The following is a 21,354-nucleotide window of genomic DNA, read 5'->3' as shown; positions in this document are numbered from 1 at the left end:
TGCAATATTTAATACATTTAATACTGAGTAACTGTTCCACATTTCTTACATTTTTATTATTATTATTTTCACTATCATCTTGTTCCTAGAGAGAGAGAGAGAGAGAGAGAGAGAGAGAGAGAGAGAGAGAGAGAGAGAGAGAGAGAGAGAGAGAGAGAGAGAGAGAGAGAGAGAGAGAGAGAGTCATTGAAGCGTGAGTGTCTGGCAAATCACTAAATTGTTTGTGTGTGTGTGAGATATATAGAGAGAGAGATTTGGGGGAGAGAGATTGGGGAGAGGGAGAGATAGAGAGACCTCCCATGCAGTAGAATCGTCGAGTCACTGATGCTCCAGAGAGAGAGAGAGTGTCTGGCCTGGCTTCTTTATCTATCTCCGCATCCTATCCACCATCTCCACGAACACAAGACCCTCCCTCTCTCCTCCAGCTCTTTGGTTACCATGGAAATGACGTCAGCTTGCGCCACCAGCTCGCGCCGGTAGTGGCGGGAGAGGCGGTGCAGCGGAGCTCGCGGTCACTCAGTCAGAGCAGAGCAGTTAAAAGCAGCAGCAGCATCCTCCCGACTGAGATCTCCGTCCAACTGTTGGGACAGCAACCGAATATACTTCTCCCGTCAAAATGCGCGAAATAGTGCATTTACAAGCCGGCCAATGCGGTAACCAGATCGGAGCTAAGGTATTATTCTTTATTATTGGCATAATTATTGCGTTAATTGTGACTGTTTTTTTTAGACTACACTGTGTGCTAGCTTTAGACTAGTGATGTGACAGTTAGCGACCGATCCCATTCTTTTGAACGACGGTTGCTAATGAATGGAACCGATTCATACTTGGTGGCACTGGCGGGATAAGGATAATAAGCGTTTTATTTATTTATTTATTTATTCGACGAGGACATACATTTTAACGATGCGAGGCTTCGTTTCCAGGGGCTATTAAGTATCTAAATCGTATAATTTCATCAATTAAACGAACGGTTTTGATTTGAGACCAAGTAACCCCGCCCAATTTATATTTATATATATAACAAAAGATGGCGTCGTTATTTTCTGGGAAAGGGTCGGCGCCAAAAGAGCCGGCTCCCTTCGAAGAGGACTAGGGTCCAGCTGCAGCGCCGGAAAATTCCTCTCAAGGGGGCAAGCCTGTGGCAGCCACGAACCCACAGCTTGGCCCAGTGAGCGGATTCTCCGGCGCCTCAGCTGGACCCTATTGGCGCACCGTGGCGGGAGGGGCTGTCTATGGTCTCTATAATAATCCACCCCCGAGAAGATTCTCGAAAACCGGTAGGGGAGGGGCGTGGGGGGCTCTGCACCGGTTTTTAGTATTACACGGGGGTTTTACATCAATTTAACAGTTTCGCAAACCTTATTCACGACGTCTTGACAGTTTTAACGTCGAGGTATTTTGATATTTAATGAATGTGATGTTGTTATTGTGAACCGTTGTGAGTGAGCCGTTGATGCTTAAAATCAGACCGCGCGCTCTGCTTCACTTAAAGGGGAACAACGCCCAGTTTCAGACCGTGTTGTTCCTCCTCCCGGTCTGTTGTCTGTTCTTCACTTGGTACTTGATGACGTCACACGCTTGAGGTTTATTTATTATCACATACTCGTTTTTGATCTGGATCTCGGATCTCTAATAATAATAATAATAATAATTAATTATCTCTCCCAGATCCAAAAACGAGTGATAATAAAGCTCAAACGTGCGACGTCATCAAGTACTAAGTCTGACCAGAGACAATGGATTTGGGAGAGATTATAGAGACACTGACTGAGACACCCAGGGGGATGATTCCACGGTTACATGTTCTGCTTCCGAACTGAGACCACTACTACTAATAGAATAAAGCACATTTGGATATATATATATATTAAAAAAAATAAAATGCATTCTTTCTTCAATCCAATTGTTAATATGAAATCTCAATCCGTTGGAATGTATTTTTAGTTATGCTGCACTGTTCCGTGACAATGGCTTGCTGTTTATTCCCACCTGCTTCGTTTAAGAGCCGACATGTAGAACTAATCTGATAAAGGATGGTATTACGTTGGAAGTAGGAGGCGATGGATGGATGGCCCACTTTGTTCATTTCTAGAGCAGCTCATCACAGTCACTCTCTTTATTGGGCGGGGTGGGGTGGTTGCTCTCTATATTTGTATCGAGTTGTAGCATTAATGGGTGACGCGCCCTGTGTCTGGTTCTGACCATCTGCATCGTTATCCGTCCTTCAGTTCTGGGAGGTGATTAGTGACGAGCACGGCATTGATCCCACCGGTTCCTACCACGGAGACAGTGATCTGCAGCTAGAGAGGATCAACGTCTACTACAATGAGGCCTCAGGTAACCGAAAAGCAAAGATTTATATATATTTATATCCTCGAGCGACAGTGTCTGGGATATTGCGGGTTCACCCCGGCCACCGCCCCCGTCGTGCCAGATCCCACGAGGGAAGACGATGATGACGTGAATGGCTTTTCTTGCAAATCTTTTCAGATTTGTGGTGCACATCCATGACTCCTTGAGGAAGAACCTTCTCGATTTTGGTTTCTTCTCTAGCGCCACCATCAGGCCAAACCTTCAATTTTCAAATGAGTATCTCCTGGTCCGTTTGTTATACAGTCTGTGATATGTAAGGGATAACTACCAGGTCATTGTCGCAAAATAATTGAGCGACACAGAGTTTAGAATACCGAGGCGCCTCGCTGAGGTGTTCTTTAAACGTAGTGAAGGTCAATTATTTTTGCGACAATGACCGAGTATAGCTATACATTATCCCGCTTATTACATGGCTAACTTACTAACACTATACTTCATTTTACACCATCGACAGGACGAGATCAAATGCAGACGCAGTTCTGTTCTGTCGCTCCGCCCTGTCATCGCCGGCAGCTTCCCCGGCAGTGTCTCATTGCACTGATGTCAGTGGGCTTGATTGCGCACAGCGGTCATTATCGAGTAATAACGGACCTCTGACGAGCGCTATTGACCAATCACAATCAAGCATTTTGGCGAATGTTAAAACGCCATGTAATAATTAGTGATATTTTTATTGATATTCAGAGATGTGTCTACTCTTGCAGCTTTGCCATTATGACCTATGAAGTCAGCCATATTGGAATTTAGTCGCCATTTTGAATGGCGGAAAAAATAATTTCCACCTAAATATGTTTTCCGTTCAATAGCAAGGAGGCCTGTGACGTTCTGAGGCATTTGACCTCACGGTGGCGCTATTCTCATTAAACTAACAACATCAACTACTGCTCGTGGTCAAAATGGTGGATGGAGACTTCGGGCCGGTCGGGGATATACCTGCTACACCAATAGTTGTCACCATTGTTCATGCACAATGCACATTATCACGTGTGATGTTTTGTATACTTCACAATTTTTTTTACTAATAAAAAAATATAAAACCATATAAAGTATAGATTTAGGAAAGTATTGTTGATTCATTCCTCGTCACTGCAGGTGAGAAGTACGTTCCCCGCGCCATCCTGGTCGACCTGGAGCCCGGCACCATGGACTCGGTCCGGTCCGGCCCCTTCGGACAGATCTTCAGGCCCGACAACTTTGTCTTCGGTAAGTGGTGCGCGATCGCAGCAGATGTAAACCCCGGTCTTCAGCATAAGAGTATATTGATTTAGTTCCTGGACGTGCTGACTGTGCCTCCCTGGTTAACTCGACACGGCTCTGCTCTCCATCCCCCCTATGGGGGACACAGAGCCTTGGGCGTGGCAAACCCCACCCTCTGGAGCTCTCTCCAGGCTGAGATGAGCTCAGCCACACCCCGGGACTCCTTCAAGACGGCCCTAAAACCCCACCTGTTCATGAAGTGTTCTAGTTGTCTCCCTGTCCTTTACTATTATTACTATTATTGTGCTTATGTGTCTTTTTTGCTGCTTTTTAAAGCGTCCTCCGGTTTCTTGAACGGTGCTATTATAAATCCAAGCTATTATTAGATTAAAATGTATTGTCATTAGACAGCACCAGTACAGTACAACGAAAAGAGGTTTGGCATCCAACCGGAGTGCAAATAACCGTAAAGTTCAATAGCAATATACAGGTGATTAAACTGGGTATAAAATATATAAATGAGTGCTAATTGGATGTTGTAGTAGTAATATGTACAGTGATGCAGGTTAAAGACACTATTTTAGTAAGTCGTACTGGCCAGCAGTGTAACTAGTAAGGGATATGTATATATATATATATATATATATATATATATATATATATATATATATATATATATATATATATATATATATATATATATATAGTATCTACAGATATGTAAAAAGGATTATATACCATACCTGTCAACCATCCAGTTTTTCCCGGGATTCTACTGTATTTCAACCTTCCTTCCCGCCATCATCCCGTTAAAATATTTTCCCGTATTTGTCCCGTTTTTTTTTACTTTTTTTTCCTCCAAAATGGCTGCAATTCCCTCCGTGATGACAGATGGCAGCAGTGTAGATTAGAACGTTGGCACAGGAAGTCAGACCGGAAGACTGTTGCGACCCGAAGAAGAACAGCGACCAGATAAAGGAGTGGTTTAGCGCGAAATGTATTACATTCTACAACTACCTACCTACCTACAAAAGGCAGAGAAGCTTCTTCTTCTTGTGAATATCCAGCAGTCTAGACACCTTTCGGCGTATTGCTGCCTAACTACAATCTAGTTTACACTCTTCTTCTCATCTTCAAAACACATTACTATCGTCTCTGTCTCCTTCTTCTCTGCTCCTCTTGTCATACAATCACAATCCAAGCATCATCTCATGTCTCGCAGTGCCACCCAAAGGGGGGAAGCCTCTTCTCTCTGTCCTCTCCCTTCTGCACACTCCTCAAGTGATACCGGCAATGTGGGGTTGTTCCCGGAGAGCTCACTCTCGGCCGTGGTTTCTCAGTGTATAATGTATGGTGCTCTCCCTCAACATGCGAGTAGGGTGAGACAACACCATTTAGTCCAAATAATACCCTACTTTATACTATATTGTCATTCGTTTAATGTAAAGTCAGTCTTACATTGGCACTGCTTTAACGTTGCATTTACCCATAATCCATTGCTGTATTAGACCCATGTGTCCGTATAAAATTCAATTACGTGCCCCCCTTCCCACGGTGTATATAGAAAGAGACAATAAACACAAAAGTAACAGGACACAATATACAACACACAGGACTATGTACAATATAAACAGTGCCTACAATTAAATGATTAAATTACAATTAAATTAATGAATTAATTAAATAAGAGGTAAAAGAGAACTTAGTGTAAATATTCTTTAATTTGTGTCGACGTTATAAAAATACTATTGTATTCAACAAATTAATTATGATGCACCACAATGCCCTTTCTATCTATTCTAAATCTATGGCCTCCCGGCTGCGCAGTGCAGACAATATAATATACATACGAGGGGGAGGAGACTACATTGGGAGGGGGGGGGGAAGGGCGAAATATCCAGTTTCTTCAAATCCCAATGTTGACAGCTATGTTATATACAGGTATGTACAGACTGATGTGGATATATATCTATATATACGGTAAGAATAAAAAAATATATAGCATATGTTGTATGCAGGTCTATAAGTAGGTATATAGAAGGATTATATGCAGGTATATTCAGACAGATATCGATATATACATATTCGATAAATATAGATGTGGTATATCATGCACTATTGTACATGCTATCATAGTCATATTCTGAAAAGCAGAATAGTGAAAGCAGTAGGTAGGTATAAATTAGGAGTATAGGAAACTGTTCAGAGCCTAGGGTGTAGTGCAGAGTTTATATGGTATGGGGGAGGGGCTGTCATCGTGGCACAGTTCCGGGAGACGATGGCTGAGGTCGGCGATTAACCGCTACTTGTGTCCCATTTTCCAGGCCAGAGCGGAGCCGGGAACAACTGGGCCAAGGGCCACTACACGGAGGGCGCAGAGCTGGTGGACTCTGTGATGGACGTGGTGAGGAAGGAGGCGGAGAGCTGCGACTGCCTGCAGGGCTTCCAGCTCACGCACTCCCTGGGCGGCGGCACGGGCTCCGGCATGGGCACGCTGCTCATCAGCAAGATCCGCGAGGAGTACCCCGACCGCATCATGAACACCTTCAGCGTGGTGCCCTCCCCCAAGGTGTCCGACACAGTGGTGGAGCCCTACAACGCCACGCTCTCCGTCCACCAGCTGGTGGAGAACACAGACGAGACCTACTGCATTGACAATGAGGCTCTGTACGACATCTGCTTCCGCACCCTCAAGCTCACCACGCCCACGTACGGCGACCTGAACCACCTGGTGTCGGCGACCATGAGCGGCGTCACCACGTGCCTCCGCTTCCCCGGCCAGCTGAACGCCGACCTCCGCAAGCTGGCCGTCAACATGGTGCCCTTCCCCCGCCTCCACTTCTTCATGCCCGGCTTCGCCCCGCTCACCAGCAGGGGGAGCCAGCAGTACCGCGCCCTCTCGGTGCCCGAGCTCACGCAGCAGATGTTCGACTCCAAGAACATGATGGCGGCGTGCGACCCCCGCCACGGCCGCTACCTGACGGTGGCCACGGTGTTCCGCGGACGCATGTCCATGAAGGAGGTGGACGAGCAGATCCTCAACGTCCAGAATAAGAACAGCAGCTACTTTGTCGAGTGGATCCCGAACAACGTGAAGACGGCAGTCTGCGACATTCCTCCCCGCGGCCTCAAGATGTCCGCCACCTTCATCGGGAACAGCACGGCCATCCAGGAGCTGTTCAAGCGCATCTCCGAGCAGTTCACCGCCATGTTCCGGCGCAAGGCCTTCCTCCATTGGTACACCGGAGAGGGCATGGATGAGATGGAGTTCACCGAGGCGGAGAGCAACATGAACGACCTGGTGTCGGAGTACCAGCAGTACCAGGACGCCACCACAGAGGAGGGCGAGTTCGAGGAGGAGGGAGAGGAGGAAGTGGCCTAAGACGACACCCCCCCCCCCCCCCAACGGTCCCCTACGTTCCATAACCACTACACCCGTTCCTTCCCTACAAGGGATGTATTGTGGGCAAAGTTCCTAATGAAAATTTACTATTCGATAGTCACTCACTGGGAACTGTTCGAATACCGATCTGGTGTATTTGCCCCCGACGCGCCGGTCAGCAGTGTCATGGTTAATAGTTCAAGTTGAAGTTAATAGGGGTCCCCTCTCGATATACACCATGTAGTTGCCGGTAAAAACGAGGGAAAATATGTAATAAATTATTCTAAATTAACGACCGCGAATATTCTAAATTGGATGCCCATCCCTAATTCCCCACTTCTCTCCATTAAGAATTGAATGCTTTGTCGCACTTTTAAAAACGAGACAAACAAAAAGACATCACCCTCCACCGCTATTCATTCTAGTGTTGGAGCTTGATGTTAAACAGAGAGTGGACTTTTTTCATTGTGTTTTTTTGTATGTTGTGAATGTACTTTTATTGCCATCCTTATATCTCTCTCTCCCCATCGCCGTTCTGCACAATTCTGAAGGTTTTAACTGTGAAGCCTTGGAATTGGGAGGTTTGTTATCCGATTAAAGGCCAATCAATCTACCTCTTGTGTTTCCTCTTGATTCATTTGACGCGTGGTCTGTTGAAATGTACTTGTACTTGACCCATCCCCTTCCAAGGGCAGCCGGGAACAGACATGGGCTGCGGCGTGGGGCCACGCCCGGTGACCAAGCCAAGTGCTCCGGTCTGTCTTAGTTAGCCATCTGTTCTACATGAACAGATGGGTTCCATTGGGTTTATCTAATCGGGAGGGGAAACCCTTGCGAGCCCGGGGGGGGAAGAACATGCAAACTCCACACAGGCCCGGGAGATGCCCCACCCGGGTACCTGGCAATCCCAGCACCGTCTAGCTGTGAGGCGACAGTGCATTAGACTTTATATATACGTGATCATAGCCTCCTTTCCTGTGACATTCACACTAGAGGGCAGCATGCACCATAAGCAGGCTATAAATAATAATAATAATAAAAAGATCTATAAAAGTTGGAAGCAACTTGTGATGCGACGATACCACAGTCAGCTGATTTACATGTTCCAGGCTGTGACGTCTGGACGCAGAGCTCTGCGTAGGGTGTGGTCAGCTGACTTGATTTGTCGCGATGTCCTAAATCTTGGAAGGAACAATGCTCTAGTCTATTCCGCTGAGCGAACATGGTGTGGCATGCTGGCCCAAATCGGTTATTTTTCCCAGTATGACTGAGATTATCTCAGAAAGAATGAATGAATAGAGCATTGTAGACGTTAATAACTAGGCTTGGTTAATTGTGTATAATAAGAGAACACGCAGTTAGGTTATTTTTGTAGTTGGTTCGACAGAAGTGTCTTCCAACAGCCCTATTTTTCCTCAGTTCAAAATGGCTGCTATCCAGGGAAGCCAAGACGATCACTATTACTGCAGCAATATCATGGGGGGGGGGGGGGGGGGGGCAGCAACACGTTATGTGCTGTAGGCCTGAGGGAAGATGGGTCCTAATCTTGATGCGAGGAAGGTTTCTTAGAAATGGGGGAACATAGGACTAGGAATATATGGATGACCCTGTTTTGACACATTACTGCCATCACAAATTGAACACGTAAATGACGCCTTGTTCCTTGTAATAATAGTTATATAAAAATGGCTCCTGAAATATGACTAAAATAGAGGAAATCTTAAATATTTTCACGCTGGAGCCCTTTTGAGGGTTAAATATGTCGGGAAGGTCCAGGTTTATGTGCGGCCCTGTAGCTAGAGAGCTTTGGAACAATGGCTACATTCAGACTGCTGACAAAAGTGACCCAAATCTGATTTATTTTTGGTCATATGTGACTGATCTGTTTTTTTTTCACAACAGAGTGAACATTTCTAAATTCAAGAGCAACAGAAATGTTAATGAATGATGATGTCACTGGAGAACCCTTCATATAACTAGAATTCACATGTTACAGATTGTGAACAAGTCAGCAGGAGGGGTAGATCTCTGGCAGCTAAGGGTCAGTGGCATTGTTCATCAAATAGTGTCGAACTGCATAGTGAATGAATGATCATTACATTTATATAGCGCTTTTCTAGACACTCAAAGCGCTCCCCACAATGTAGGGTGGAAATTGCCTCCTTCACCACCACTGGTAACACCCAGGCTCAATGGCTGCCTGCCACACACTGGCACCAGGCACACACTACACAATGGCTGAATGGCTCAGTAGTATAGACATATTAGCATGATGTGTAGTACTACAAGCATAGTAGTAAGGTACATAATAGTGAAAGACGGTAAAAAGGTTTGTTTTCTTTTCTTTGTTTATACAAAGTTTCGGGAAACTATTCTACAAATATTCAGTAGTATTTATTTAACATAGAAAATGCACAAACGTGCTATGACCAAAAAAACTTCATCGTGATGACGACAAAATATAAAACGGTTGATCATTTAATCAGGAAATAAAATTAAATAAACGTATTTCAAGTATAAACAATCATTCATTTGGTGCTCGATGTGATTCCTAGTGGGCTATAACATAATTTGTTAAACAAGACTAGTTTTATATAAAAATATTGAATATTAGTATATTCAATATTGTAATGCAATTGACTCATCAGCAGTCTCAGGACTCAGTAGTAAGATGTGCATTTGAGGTAAAAGATTAGTGTAAGCTGTGCTGATGAAATTATTCCAGACAATCAGTAGTAATAGTTTCCTTGTACACAAAGCTTGCCTTAAGTTAAATTCAAAATCATAAGGTACACAACTACACATATACTTCTAACGGTAGCATGTACACGAATCATATAAATATTATCATTTGCATATACATTGTTTCATGTATTCAGCTATCACAGCTTGATTCTCCTCAAAGGATAAATCCGGTTATCAATTCATATACACAGTCGTCTGTTAAAGGTGCTGTAAGTGGTATTTCTTTTGTTCAAATATGTGTTAAATAGCTCTACATTCTGACTGTCATCACTGATATAGTGTCTGGTCAGTAACATGGATCTCCAAGGCCCTCCACTCTGCAGTAAACACAAAATGCATTTTCTAGTATCCCTTCCCACTTTATCCAATCAGGAGAGAGAAACCTAGATATTTTTTACTTATTAGAAATCTTTGCCAAGCCAAATTTGCTTACTGCACTGGTAGATTGTTTTATTTCTTTCAAGGACACATTTGCTTAAAACTAGTTTTTATTTCTAATGTTTGTCAGACCATTTTTGCAGTGGAGTTCTCTCTCCTGATTGGATAAAGTGGGAATGGGATACCAGAAAATGTATTTTCGGTTTACTGCAGAGCAGGAGGGACTGAGAGACTAATTTTTCTGACCAGACAATCTATATCAGTGATGGCTTTCGGAGTGTAGAGCTATTATTTTTTACATGTAGACCACTTATTCTAACAAACATAACACTTACAGCACCTTTAAGGTACCTTAAGGCAAGTGAAACTGTAGTCTCTAAAAGAAAACATCCGTGGAATTAGAATACTGCAGCTCTTCTTTCATTTAGTGCAGGTGGACTGTCCAGTGCCTCCTCAAATTGCAATTGTCACTATACATCTGTCACTTTCAGATATATTCCAGTGTTTATCACGGCATGTGTTACAGGAAACAGAGGAGAGAACATAACTACAAGTCCTGTGTGTAGCCAGAGCCTGGAGCTAGCTTCTCCCACACTCTGGAGACATTTTGTCTTCTTTTTGGTCATTGGTCAACTTTTAGAACAAAGAGAGGAGGCCGCTGACAGGGTGTACGTCTTCCAAGATGGCGCCGCGTACGGCAGCCGTGTCTTGGTAGTACTCCCGACGCAACGACCTGGCTGACTCTGGATCTGTCCTCTTCGACAATGTGACTTCACTTCCCCAGCAACACACACAACGACCTGGCTGACTCTGGATCTGTCCTCTTCGACAATGTGACTTCACTTCCCCAGCAACACACACAACGACCTGGCCGACTCTGGATCTGTCCTCTTAGACAATGTGACTTCACTTCCCCAGCAACACACACAACGACCTGGCCGACTCTGGATCTGTCCTCTTCGACAATGTGACTTCACTTCAGCAGCAACACACACAACGACCTGGCCGACTCTGGATCTGTCCGCTTCGACAATGTGACTTCACTTCAGCAGCAACACACACAACGACCTGGCTGACTCTGGATCTGTCCTCTTCGACAATGTGACTTCACTTCAGCAGCAACACACACACACACAACTCAAATGAGTCGTTCCTCCTTCGGCAGCTTGAGTGCGTCCGGCGTCTCCACGCTACGCTCCCCCGAATGCTCCACGTCCCGGGGTCTGTACGTGCCCTCCGTCTGCCTCTTCTTCTTCACCACGCAGAAGAGCCAGGCCAGGACCGCCGAGGCGATGGCCAGGACCCCCAGCGTCACGGTGGGGGCCACGATGGCTGCAATGTTGAGCCCCGGCTGGTTGAAGAACACAGGTATTTCAGATACATTTAGTCCATTGTCTGACATTATTATAGGACCTGGACCGGGTCCAAAGAAAGTACCGTACACACTGCTGCCTATCTTTAAATGATGTCTAATACTGTGTCTAATATATGTAATATATATATATTTCTCTAAAAAAATCTCCTTCTAAAAAATGTCAAATGTAAAAGATAAATTGTTACTAAATCATGTATAAAAAATAATAATAATAAACATGCAAGTCTTGGGACCACCCCTGATCAACAGGTGGGGCTGATAGCTAATCTATTTCATTCCCTGTATAAAAAGATGTAATTTTGTGTTGTGTTTATACTTGAAAAAGACCAGAGGGTCGACACGTTGTATCTGCTGCTATTATTTGTTAATTAAATCACCTTGGTGATGATACAATGTCGGGGTTGAGAACAGTGACCCTAGGGTCCCTGTCTTATGGGAGGGGGTGTGACGACCCTCCCCCACATTGTGTTTGCCTGCTCTGCTCTGTTTTATTGCCTGTATTTATGTCTTTCTACTATTAGCCTGCCCATACCTGTACCCCCCCTCCCCCATGCTGCTATGATGCCTGAATTTCCCCAAGGGGATCAATAAAGGGATATCTTATTGATCTCCTTGGGGAAATGCGGGCATCATAGGAGCATGGGGGAGGAGATAAACAGTGTAAACAAATGTGCAGATGAGGGTCTGTACGCCCTATCAGTTATATTATATGTTACAATAAATATAGGCAATACAGAATTTGTATCTGAATATATACTATGAGTAAAAGTAAACAGTATACACAAGGTGCAGTATACATAAAACATACATGTGACATACAAATTAAGGATATTAACTCACTGGACTACTAGTGGTGTTGGTAGTTGGTAGTAGGGCATAGTAGGGCATAGTGGTATTTCCCCCTGTGAAAAGGAATAAAAGAGAAATGATACAATGAATTAACTTTTCATTGGCCATGGCTCAGTTTCTGTGAAGAACATATAAAATAACACATTTTCATTGAGAGCACCTCCAGACACTTTTATATTACATACGTGGTGTTCTGGTGTTCGGGATGAAAAGTGTGGAAATTGTAGGTGAAAACAAGTAAATATGGTAAAAATGAAAAGGTTTACCACCTTGTTTCATTTATATTTTTCAAGATAAACATGATTGATTCTATTGATGTCTTGATTACAATGGATTCTTTGTTCTTTTCCCCCCCAAACTGCGTGAAAAAAATTATAATCACATTGTATCACAAACTACCAATAGCACTTTTATTGAAAAATGGGAAATATTAACCATATATGCTGTGTAGATTGATTGTAATTGACATAAAGTTAACATCTGTTATGTATTTTTTTACATGAAATCCCAATAATGTTGTGGGTTCACCAGACCCACAGACATTGGGTGAGTACCAAAAACCCCTCTCTCTCTTCAAAATACAGTATATTAGAACTCTGTTACGTTCGATTGTCAAATAACACAAAACTAAGACACCTCCTTCACACTGCTTTTCGATAGCCTGCCATCCGCCGTGTTGATTTTGAGATTAAGAACAGTTACATCCCGTCGATAGCAACACGTCTGAGAAAACGTCCCTCTTCTGGGAGCTTATGTTGGCTGAGGCTCTTATGGGTGCAATCAGTCCAATGGGGCAACAAACAGACGACAACAAACAAAGAATGTTACCAAAAACATGTCCTTTTGGAGTCATTTCAGAGTTATGAGGAAAGATTATAATATTAGCCTGCTTTTTTAAGAGTTATGGGCGGCTATTCTTCCTCTAACCGGTTCTGACGACCACAGGCGCGAATGGATCCACTCTACATCTCCCTCAGTTTTCCTATGCTTTCTTTTTTGTTGTTGTCCTTAGCTCTATTTATTTACATTTTTTAAATGTTCTTATGTACCTTAGATACTACTGTTACCTTGTGTATATGTGTGTTTCATTATATTCATACCAATTATTCGCCTGTTCTATTCTCAATCCATCTATCATCCATTACAACACTATATTATCACCGACCAGGGGTGTAAAGTACTTGAGTAATTGTACTTCTTTACAATACAGTACTTAAGTACTGTTTTGGGGGATTTGTACTTTACTCTAGTATTATTAGGTTTGTATACTTGTACTTTTTTACTCAATTACATTTCAGAGAGAAAAAAAACATACTTTTTACTCCTTACATTTAAAATGCAGACCTACAAAGTACAAATCACGTAGGTCCAACAATTTTAATTAGTATATTTGTTTCTCTGGCCGAACTAACATTAACGTTATTAATCCTGCGGCCGCTCTTTATTTAAAAACACCCAATCAAATCCCCATCAATGGAAAATGTACCGCCCATACCCATGCTGATTGGTCCTTGTGCAAGACTAGAAAGCGGGGATCTTTGATTAAACAGCTGCTATCAGAAGAATAGACAGTCAGAGTGACATGCTACAGAAGATGGCCACAAACGATAGTACGAGTGATGAAGAGGACGAAAAGGTCGGCGTGGACGGACAAGACGAGCACCCATGGCCCTATCTCCATGAAATGTTCTATTTGGCCGCAGTCAACACTGATTCTTATAGAATGAAGTGTCTCCTTTGCCTCCCCCGATCCCATGAAATGTCAGACATTTTTACTGTTACTTTTTAGTACTTAAGTATATTTAAAAGTAGAAACTTTTTTACTTTTACTCAAGTGTGTTTTTAGCCAGATACTCTGACTTATACTTGAGTAGGATTTTGAGACGGTAGACAGTCAATTTCGCTGAGTACATTTTACTCAAACTGAGTAAAATTGTACTCACTTGGGCACAAATGGACTCAGTTTGAGTAAAATGTACTCAGCGAAATTTACTGTGTACCCATACTTTCACTTAAAGGGGAACTATCTTATAAATGGCCTTTTTGAGTGTTTAGCATTGTTTCCTAGCTATGTGAACTTATATTAATATGATCTATGTCTCAAAATTCTCATATTGGCGCATTCTTCCAATTCTCCTCTCACAATATTCACCCTCACTGAACTGAGTCGTTTGAAAATGTGCCTATATGTGATGTCAGAAAGACACCGCTGCATGTTAATGTTGAGATAGACGACGACTGCTGCACAGTGGTTTAGGTGGCACCTGCAGCCCAGGCTCAAAACAGCTCGAAATCTTGAGGTAGAAAAATGCTGTTTTTGAGGACTTGATTAGAAATACAAAACAATGAATAAAAAAAATATATATATTACAGAGGTGTTCCATAGACTCACAGGAATTGTGTAAAAGTGCCCAAATAGTGAAAGAAATAGTAAAATAGTTCCCCTTTAAGTATAATTTCTGGGTACTTTTTACACCCCTGTCACCGACATACAAGTTGGGGGATCCCCTTTGAACAGCCCATCTAAGGTTTCTCTCCTCCACGCCACCTGTGGTGCTTTTTTCCCCCCTATTGCTAGGTTTTTTGTGAGTTGTTCCTTATCTTCATTGGGGAACGTCTGGGAGGGTTGCATAGTTGGATTTTATGGTGTTTTTTTGTTTTTGATCTTTTGTGATGTTTCTTCTTGACTTGTACAAGAAGACTTGTACAGCTATAATTCCATGTGATCTCGGGCTATACATTTGATTTGTTGTACAGACTAATTGTAGCCAGAAGAGCTGCAGCCAAACTCCAGCATCCAGAAAAACACACCTTGCTCACCTCTGCACTGTTTACTGATACATAAGAGGTGCAGCAGGAAGCAACTATAGGGACGTTTGTTTTTCGATCCACTGCATGCTCTACCAGCCCCATCTCACTTCAAATATGTAAATAAAGTACTTCGGATCACAGGAAAAAGGTACATATTGTACGTTATGTTATTATAACCATAAGTCATATATTTACAAAAATGTACAATGTGTACATATTACAAATAAGTCATATATTGACGTATTTACAAACACAGGACACTCGCATGGAAGGCAACTACCTTTACCTCAAGACTACCAAGACACACTTTTCTGATAGCCTTAAACTAACCATAACCTTAACCCTAAGTATAACCATAATCATCATCATAGTATTGTTGTGTTTGTATCAGGGTGGGTGTGTTAGTCTAGTGGTGAGAGCTGTGTTTGTATCAGGGTGGGTGTCTTAGTCTAGTGGTGGGTGGGTTTGATTGATTGATTGAACATTTTATTAACAGATTGCAGAATGGGTACAATACAGTACGGCTCAATATACACAATTGTTTTGTTTTTTATCCACTTTTTCTCCTCCTTTTTCAATTTTTTTCTCCCATCCCAATTTCGCCTCTCCAATTCTCCCTTCAATTCTACCCTCCCATGTCTCGAACGTTGCTAGACCATGCCTCCCACTGGTCGGCTGCAATGTGGACCAAGCCTTGCATCACGTGTCCCCTCGGGTACACGAGGAGGCAGCCGTCGCATCTTTTCACCTGTACAGCGCAATCTCTCAGTGGCGAGGAGTGACGCGTGGGAGGCTCACGCTGCCCCCGTTGCTTCCTGATTCTGCTGTACAGGCGCACCAACCGACCTGTAGGAGTCGCTGTCCACAACGTCCGATCCTCACCCACCAGCTTTCCCACCCCTAACACTGCCAATTGTGTTAGTATGAACGACCAGCCAAGCTGGTAGCAACGCCGAGAGCTGGGCTCTAACCCAGCATCTCCTGCGTTAGTGGCGAGTGCCTTGCCCACTGCGCTACTTAGCCACCCCCAATATACACAATTGTTAAGGGGATGCAGACCAGAGAAAGACTTTCGTCTTGTTTACATCAGGGTCCCCCATTTTCAATTCATCATAACATTTATGACATACAAATATACAGTACTGTTTATTTACAGACAGAGTTTCTAAAAGAGAATATATACATTTGAGGGGGAGGAAACTGTACATTGGTTTGGACATTTACCGGGGCCAGTTTAGAATTGCAGCCTCCCGTAGGTGCTCTTTTAGAGCGGTTTTGAAGGTGGGTAGGGATTCACATTATTTTACGGCTGTGGGTAGGGCGTAGGTTAGTCTAGTGGTGAGAGCTGTGTTTGTATCAGGGTGGGTGGGTAGTTTAGTCTAGTGGTGAGAGGTGTGTTTGTATCGGGGTGGGTGTGTGTTAGTCTAGTAGTGAGAGCTGTGTCTTTATCAGGGTGGGTGGGTAGTTTAGTCTAGTGGTGAGAGGTGTGTTTGTATCAGGGTGGGTGGGTAGTTTAGTCTAGTGGTGAGAGGTGTGTTTGTATCAGGGTGGGTGGGTAGTTTAGTCTAGTGGTGAGAGGTGTGTTTGTATCAGGGTGGGTAGTTTAGTCTAGTGGTGAGAGGTGTGTTTGTATCAGGGTGGGTGGGTAGTTTAGTCTAGTGGTGAGAGGTGTGTTTGTATCAGGGTGGGTGGGTAGTTTAGTCTAGTGGTGAGAGCTGTGTTTGTATCAGGGTGGGTGGGTAGTTTAGTCTAGTGGTGAGAGCGAGGTGTGTTTGTATCAGGGTGGGTGGGTAGTTTAGTCTAGTGGTGAGAGCTGTGTTTGTATCAGGGTGGGTAGTTTAGTCTAGTGGTGAGAGCTGTGTTTGTATCAGGGTGGGTAGTTTAGTCTAGTGGTGAGAGCTGTGTTTGTATCAGGGTGGGTGGGTAGTTTAGTCTAGTGGTGAGAGGTGTGTTTGTATCAGGGTGGGTGTGTGTTAGTCTAGTGGTGAGAGGTGTGTTTGTATCAGGGTGGGTAGTTTAGTCTAGTGGTGAGAGCTGTGTTTGTATCAGGGTGGGTGTGTGTTAGTCTAGTGGTGAGAGGTGTGTTTGTATCAGGGTGGGTGTGTGTTAGTCTAGTGGTGAGAGGTGTGTTTGTATCAGGGTGGGTGTGTGTTAGTCTAGTGGTGAGAGCTGTGTTTGTATCAGGGTGGGTAGTTTAGTCTAGTGGTGAGAGCACTCTCCCGGAACCACAATCATTACTAGTTTGTTTGTGTTGGATTTTTGCCGATACAAAATGTATATTCATCATCATTTATTTATTCGTACATGGAATTACCACAGTCCAACAACAGTACATATTAATATAATTCACCAAATTCCATGGCCGAAATGACCCCAAAAAAATACAAGCGACAACACCTTTTCCCCCCTAGGTCTCAGGAGTATACACATCTGATTACCTATTAGAAAGCTGTGCAGTGTACATAGAGATGTATCTACATACGTATACACGCGGTAAATAATAAACTTTATAATCTGTTGACTGTTTATAATCTGCATATATATACACACATTTATATAATGCACATAATTGCTATGACACACCCGTACACAATTATAGTATGTGTTACAATGAGAGTTGAACATACATACTGTACATGTACACACAAACACTCGCTCAGTCGTACGCATGTATTCACACCCAGAGCACAAAGAGATGAGAAAAGAAGAAAGACAAAGGGGAAATAAATAAAAAATAAATAAAGAATTAAAAGAAAATAGATTATAAAGAGTATAAAAATATATAAATAATATAATATAATAAAATAATAATAAAATGTATTAAAAATAATAATATAATATATAGTAATTAAAAATAATACATTAAAATAAAAGGTTTTCTGATGAGTCTGTGTTGCAGCGAGGTCTTTCAGGTATTCAATTGAAGTTTTTTTCCCACACACTTTTTTCATCATGACCCATGTGAGCGCTCAGCGATATCACGTAACTACACAGTCACCATTAGAGCGGGAGAATCCAAGAGGAGGAGGAAGAGGAGGAGGAGGGGGAGGAGTGGGAGGAGGAGGGGTAGAGAGCTTGGAATGCAGCCTGTAACTGTGGTCAGTGAAGTCAGTCGGCCAACACACGCTTGTGTTACAAATATCCAAAAATAAAACAAAAAGGAATAATCCAAGTTTTGTTAACCCCATAGTATAGTATCACTTCAAATCGATCTCACTTCAAATCTTTTCGCTAGAAAAATTTAAAGCCTACTAAGGGGTTTCTGCCTCTCAGTCAATCATTCACTAAAGCAAATATTAAACTTGCCAAGGACAAAGGTACACCTTGATAACAAGGAGCCATGGGTAGAGGGGGGGGTTGGGGTAGTTTCTTCTCTCAGAGGGGAGTTTGTAAGTGGCAAAGCAATTAGAGCATTGATTATGACTTATGACTGACAAGACCACATCTGTAGATATTATCAAGTATTTTTTAGAAGATGGAGACAACTCTCAAACTAGCAAAGGACGCTCTGTGGAATATTGTAACTGTTCTCGAATGTGATACTCTGAAATGAAGTTAGGCAATCTTATCTATTGGTTGTTTTAAACTCATTTGATTTCGAATAGGAGATGTAAGGCACAAAAATGTATATATATATAAAGATATTGTTGTCACGTATCTCTACATACAATAGAAGATGATTATTTGTAAGTATTCTTACTAGATGTATAACACAAGCCTCTGCATGTTTCAGATCCTTGCGGTGCTGTCTATTTATTACATTATCCTTAAGTGTGTCATGGCCATGTGGTGTGTGTGTGTGTGTGTGTGTGTGTGTGTGTGTGTGTGTGTGTGTGTGTGTGTGTGTGTGTGTGTGTGTGTGTGTGTGTGTGTGTGTGTGTGTGTGTGTGTGTGTGTGTGTGTGTGTGTGTGTGTGTGTGTGTGTGTGTGAGCGTGTGTACAGCTATATTTAGAGAACCGGTTATGATCGTGGGTTAGAATTAGATTTGGTAGAGTTAGGGTTTGGCATACGGCACTTATGGTAAAGCATGGGGGGAAACAATTTAAATCAATGCGATGTCCTCACTAGTAGGCCTATAGTACGATCACGTGTGTACGTGTGTGTGTGCATGCACGTGTGTGTATGGGTGATACCACATCTATATCTGTACATATCCCTTACCTACTCTTACACTGCTGGCCAGTACGACTTACTACCATAGTGTCTTTATACCTGTATCACCGTACATATTAATACAACTCTGTACATGCATCTGATTAGCACTATTACTCAGTAGTACTAATTTATATATTACCCAGTTTAATCACCCGCGCAGAAGGATGGTTTGTTTCATTGACTCACCCCAGACAGGATTATTACTACCCAGCACCAACAGCAGGACACTCCCCGCCATGAGTCCAGGCAGAGCCATCATCATATCCGGGAGGGCTGCCATCTCTGCCCGTGGCCAGGAGGCCCAGTAGTAGTGAGGAGGGTAGACTGGCAAGTGGATTCCATGGCATCAGCTAGGGCCCATTTCACCATAGGATCAACCATTCACATTCAGCCGCCCCTCTGAAGAGACGAGAAAATAATGACACCTGTTGCTCTGGCGAGTTTAACGAGGAGATAGTAGGACAATCAGGCCTATTGTATAGCCCAACAATAGGTCAATTTAAGCAACAGAGTAGAGTTAATCTGAGGTGCAGTTGACTCAGACAAGTTACAACAGAAGCACTACAGCAGGTGCCACAGTGTGAGTCAGTCATGTGTTACTGTGTATAGGCTGTTGTTGAATGACTATGCTGAGATGGAGAGGCAAGCGGCTATTAATAGATTCAAAATAATGATAATAATAATAATACAAATTACAATATAGCCTATATTAAATTGGTTCCGTTAGGCTATTTCTATAGGCCTGTCACTCTCATTCGCAAGTGTATAGCATTCCCACTCCACTCAAAGTATCAAATGCTTTTATTTACAATCAACTTTTTACACGGAAATTACAACAGTTTGTTTACATACCCGTTATATGTTGTTTATAGCCGCGGTGATCGGAGGCGATGGAAAATGCAACCGGTTAATTCCTCACGAATGAACTATATCGCTTCCGCCTCACCTTGTCCTCCTATCCACATAATAAAAGCGCCATATCTTACAAAAACAAGATATATATATACATATATATAAACTCGCCTACTAAATCGATGCGGAAAGAATGTATGTATAGCCTAGGTTTCTCGTATCTTCTCTCACTGGTTCTACGTGGTCTCTACCAGGGTACCTGTTGGTTTCTATGTAAAACCTTTTTCTTTTTTTCTTTCACTCTTCAAATCGCCCTGGTCCAATGGGGGATATCTGCAGAGCCGCAAGCCCAACGTCTGGGCGGGGCTTCGGGGCCTGTACTTGGTGTGAGGCGGAGCTTCGGCCCAGAAGTCCCGCCTCAAACCAAGTACAGGCCCCGAAGCCCCGCCCAGACGTTGGGCTTGCGGCTCTGCAGATATACCCTACTCCCCTCGTCACGTGGTCCGGTCTCATGTTACAATACCTGAGAATCAACCTGCAGGACAGATCCCTCCTTTGTTTGTTGTGCGTCTTTTTGCGCATCGGAGTGGAGGAGGAGAGACGCGCGCACGATTCTGTGCACAACTCTGTGCCCATTCAGATGCATGAATTGAAAATGGGGGACCCTGATGTAAACAAGACAAACGTCTTTCTCTGGTCTGCATCTCAAAGCACCTCAAAGGCGCTTAAAACAAGATTACAAACATCACAAAACAAACTGGTCAGACTACTGCTTGACCTTACCCCCAGAACCCACCTCAGACCTCACCCCTGCCCACTTTGACAACCTAGGATGGCTTAGAGTAGACGACAGAGTACAGCAACTTGCAATGGGCCTGGTCTACAAGATACACTATACGACTAAGGTACCCATGTACATGTCAAAATACTTCCCAAATGTCAGTGAATACCACGACCACAACACCAGAGGAAGCTCAACAAATCATGTTAAACCCAGATTCGGCTCAAACAAGGGACTAAACACGTTTCGCAATTATGCCACATCAATGTGGAATGCCCTACCCAAAGCTGTAAAGGAATGTGAATCCCTACCCACATTCAAAACCGCTCTTAAAGAGCACCTACGGGAGGCTGCAATTCGAAACTGGCCACCGTAAATGCCCAAACCCCCCACCACCTCCTAATAGACAGTCTCCTCCCCGCCGTATGTATATTTCTCTCCCACCCACCCAC

At 43.3% G+C, this 21,354-nt stretch overlaps 2 protein-coding genes across 2 annotated transcripts; one reads left to right on the top strand and one right to left on the bottom strand.

Moving 5' to 3' along the window:
- The first annotated feature begins 512 nt into the window (after positions 1–512).
- Positions 513–7,568, top strand: tubb4bl (tubulin, beta 4B class IVb-like). The gene is made up of 4 exons (XM_084329878.1): positions 513–673; positions 2,232–2,340; positions 3,469–3,579; positions 5,898–7,568. The coding sequence occupies exons 1-4, from the start codon at positions 617–619 to the stop codon at positions 6,953–6,955; spliced, it is 1,335 nt and encodes a 444-aa protein (XP_084186004.1). The 5' UTR covers positions 513–616; the 3' UTR covers positions 6,956–7,568.
- A 1,712-nt stretch (positions 7,569–9,280) lies between these two features.
- Positions 9,281–20,385, bottom strand: crb3a (crumbs homolog 3a). Its single transcript, XM_084329883.1, has 4 exons — positions 20,122–20,385; positions 19,456–19,668; positions 12,294–12,355; positions 9,281–11,429 (listed from the first exon to the last, which is right to left on the bottom strand). The coding sequence occupies exons 2-4, from the start codon at positions 19,547–19,549 to the stop codon at positions 11,217–11,219; spliced, it is 369 nt and encodes a 122-aa protein (XP_084186009.1). The 5' UTR covers positions 19,550–19,668; positions 20,122–20,385; the 3' UTR covers positions 9,281–11,216.
- Between the last annotated feature and the right edge of the window lie 969 nt (positions 20,386–21,354).

The sequence above is a fragment of the Notolepis coatsorum genome (assembly GCF_963971535.1).
Source record: "Notolepis coatsorum genome assembly, chromosome: 14".
NCBI classification, from domain to species: domain Eukaryota; kingdom Metazoa; phylum Chordata; class Actinopteri; order Aulopiformes; family Paralepididae; genus Notolepis; species Notolepis coatsorum.
Note: the sequence above shows the minus strand (reverse complement) of the source record. Positions and strands in the feature narration are given on the sequence as shown.

Coding starts and splice junctions, on each gene's coding strand:
- tubb4bl (XM_084329878.1), top strand. CDS start 617: ATGCGCGAAATAGTGCATTTACAAGCCGGCCAATGCGGTAACCAGATC. Junction 674..2,231: donor GTAACCAGATCGGAGCTAAG/GTATTATTCTTT, acceptor TCCGTCCTTCAG/TTCTGGGAGGTGATTAGTGA. Junction 3,580..5,897: donor GCCCGACAACTTTGTCTTCG/GTAAGTGGTGCG, acceptor CCCATTTTCCAG/GCCAGAGCGGAGCCGGGAAC.
- crb3a (XM_084329883.1), bottom strand. CDS start 19,549: ATGGCAGCCCTCCCGGATATGATGATGGCTCTGCCTGGACTCATGGCG. Junction 12,356..19,455: donor TAGTAATAATCCTGTCTGGG/GTGAGTCAATGA, acceptor TCCTTTTCACAG/GGGGAAATACCACTATGCCC. Junction 11,430..12,293: donor CCAACACCACTAGTAGTCCA/GTGAGTTAATAT, acceptor TTCTTCAACCAG/CCGGGGCTCAACATTGCAGC.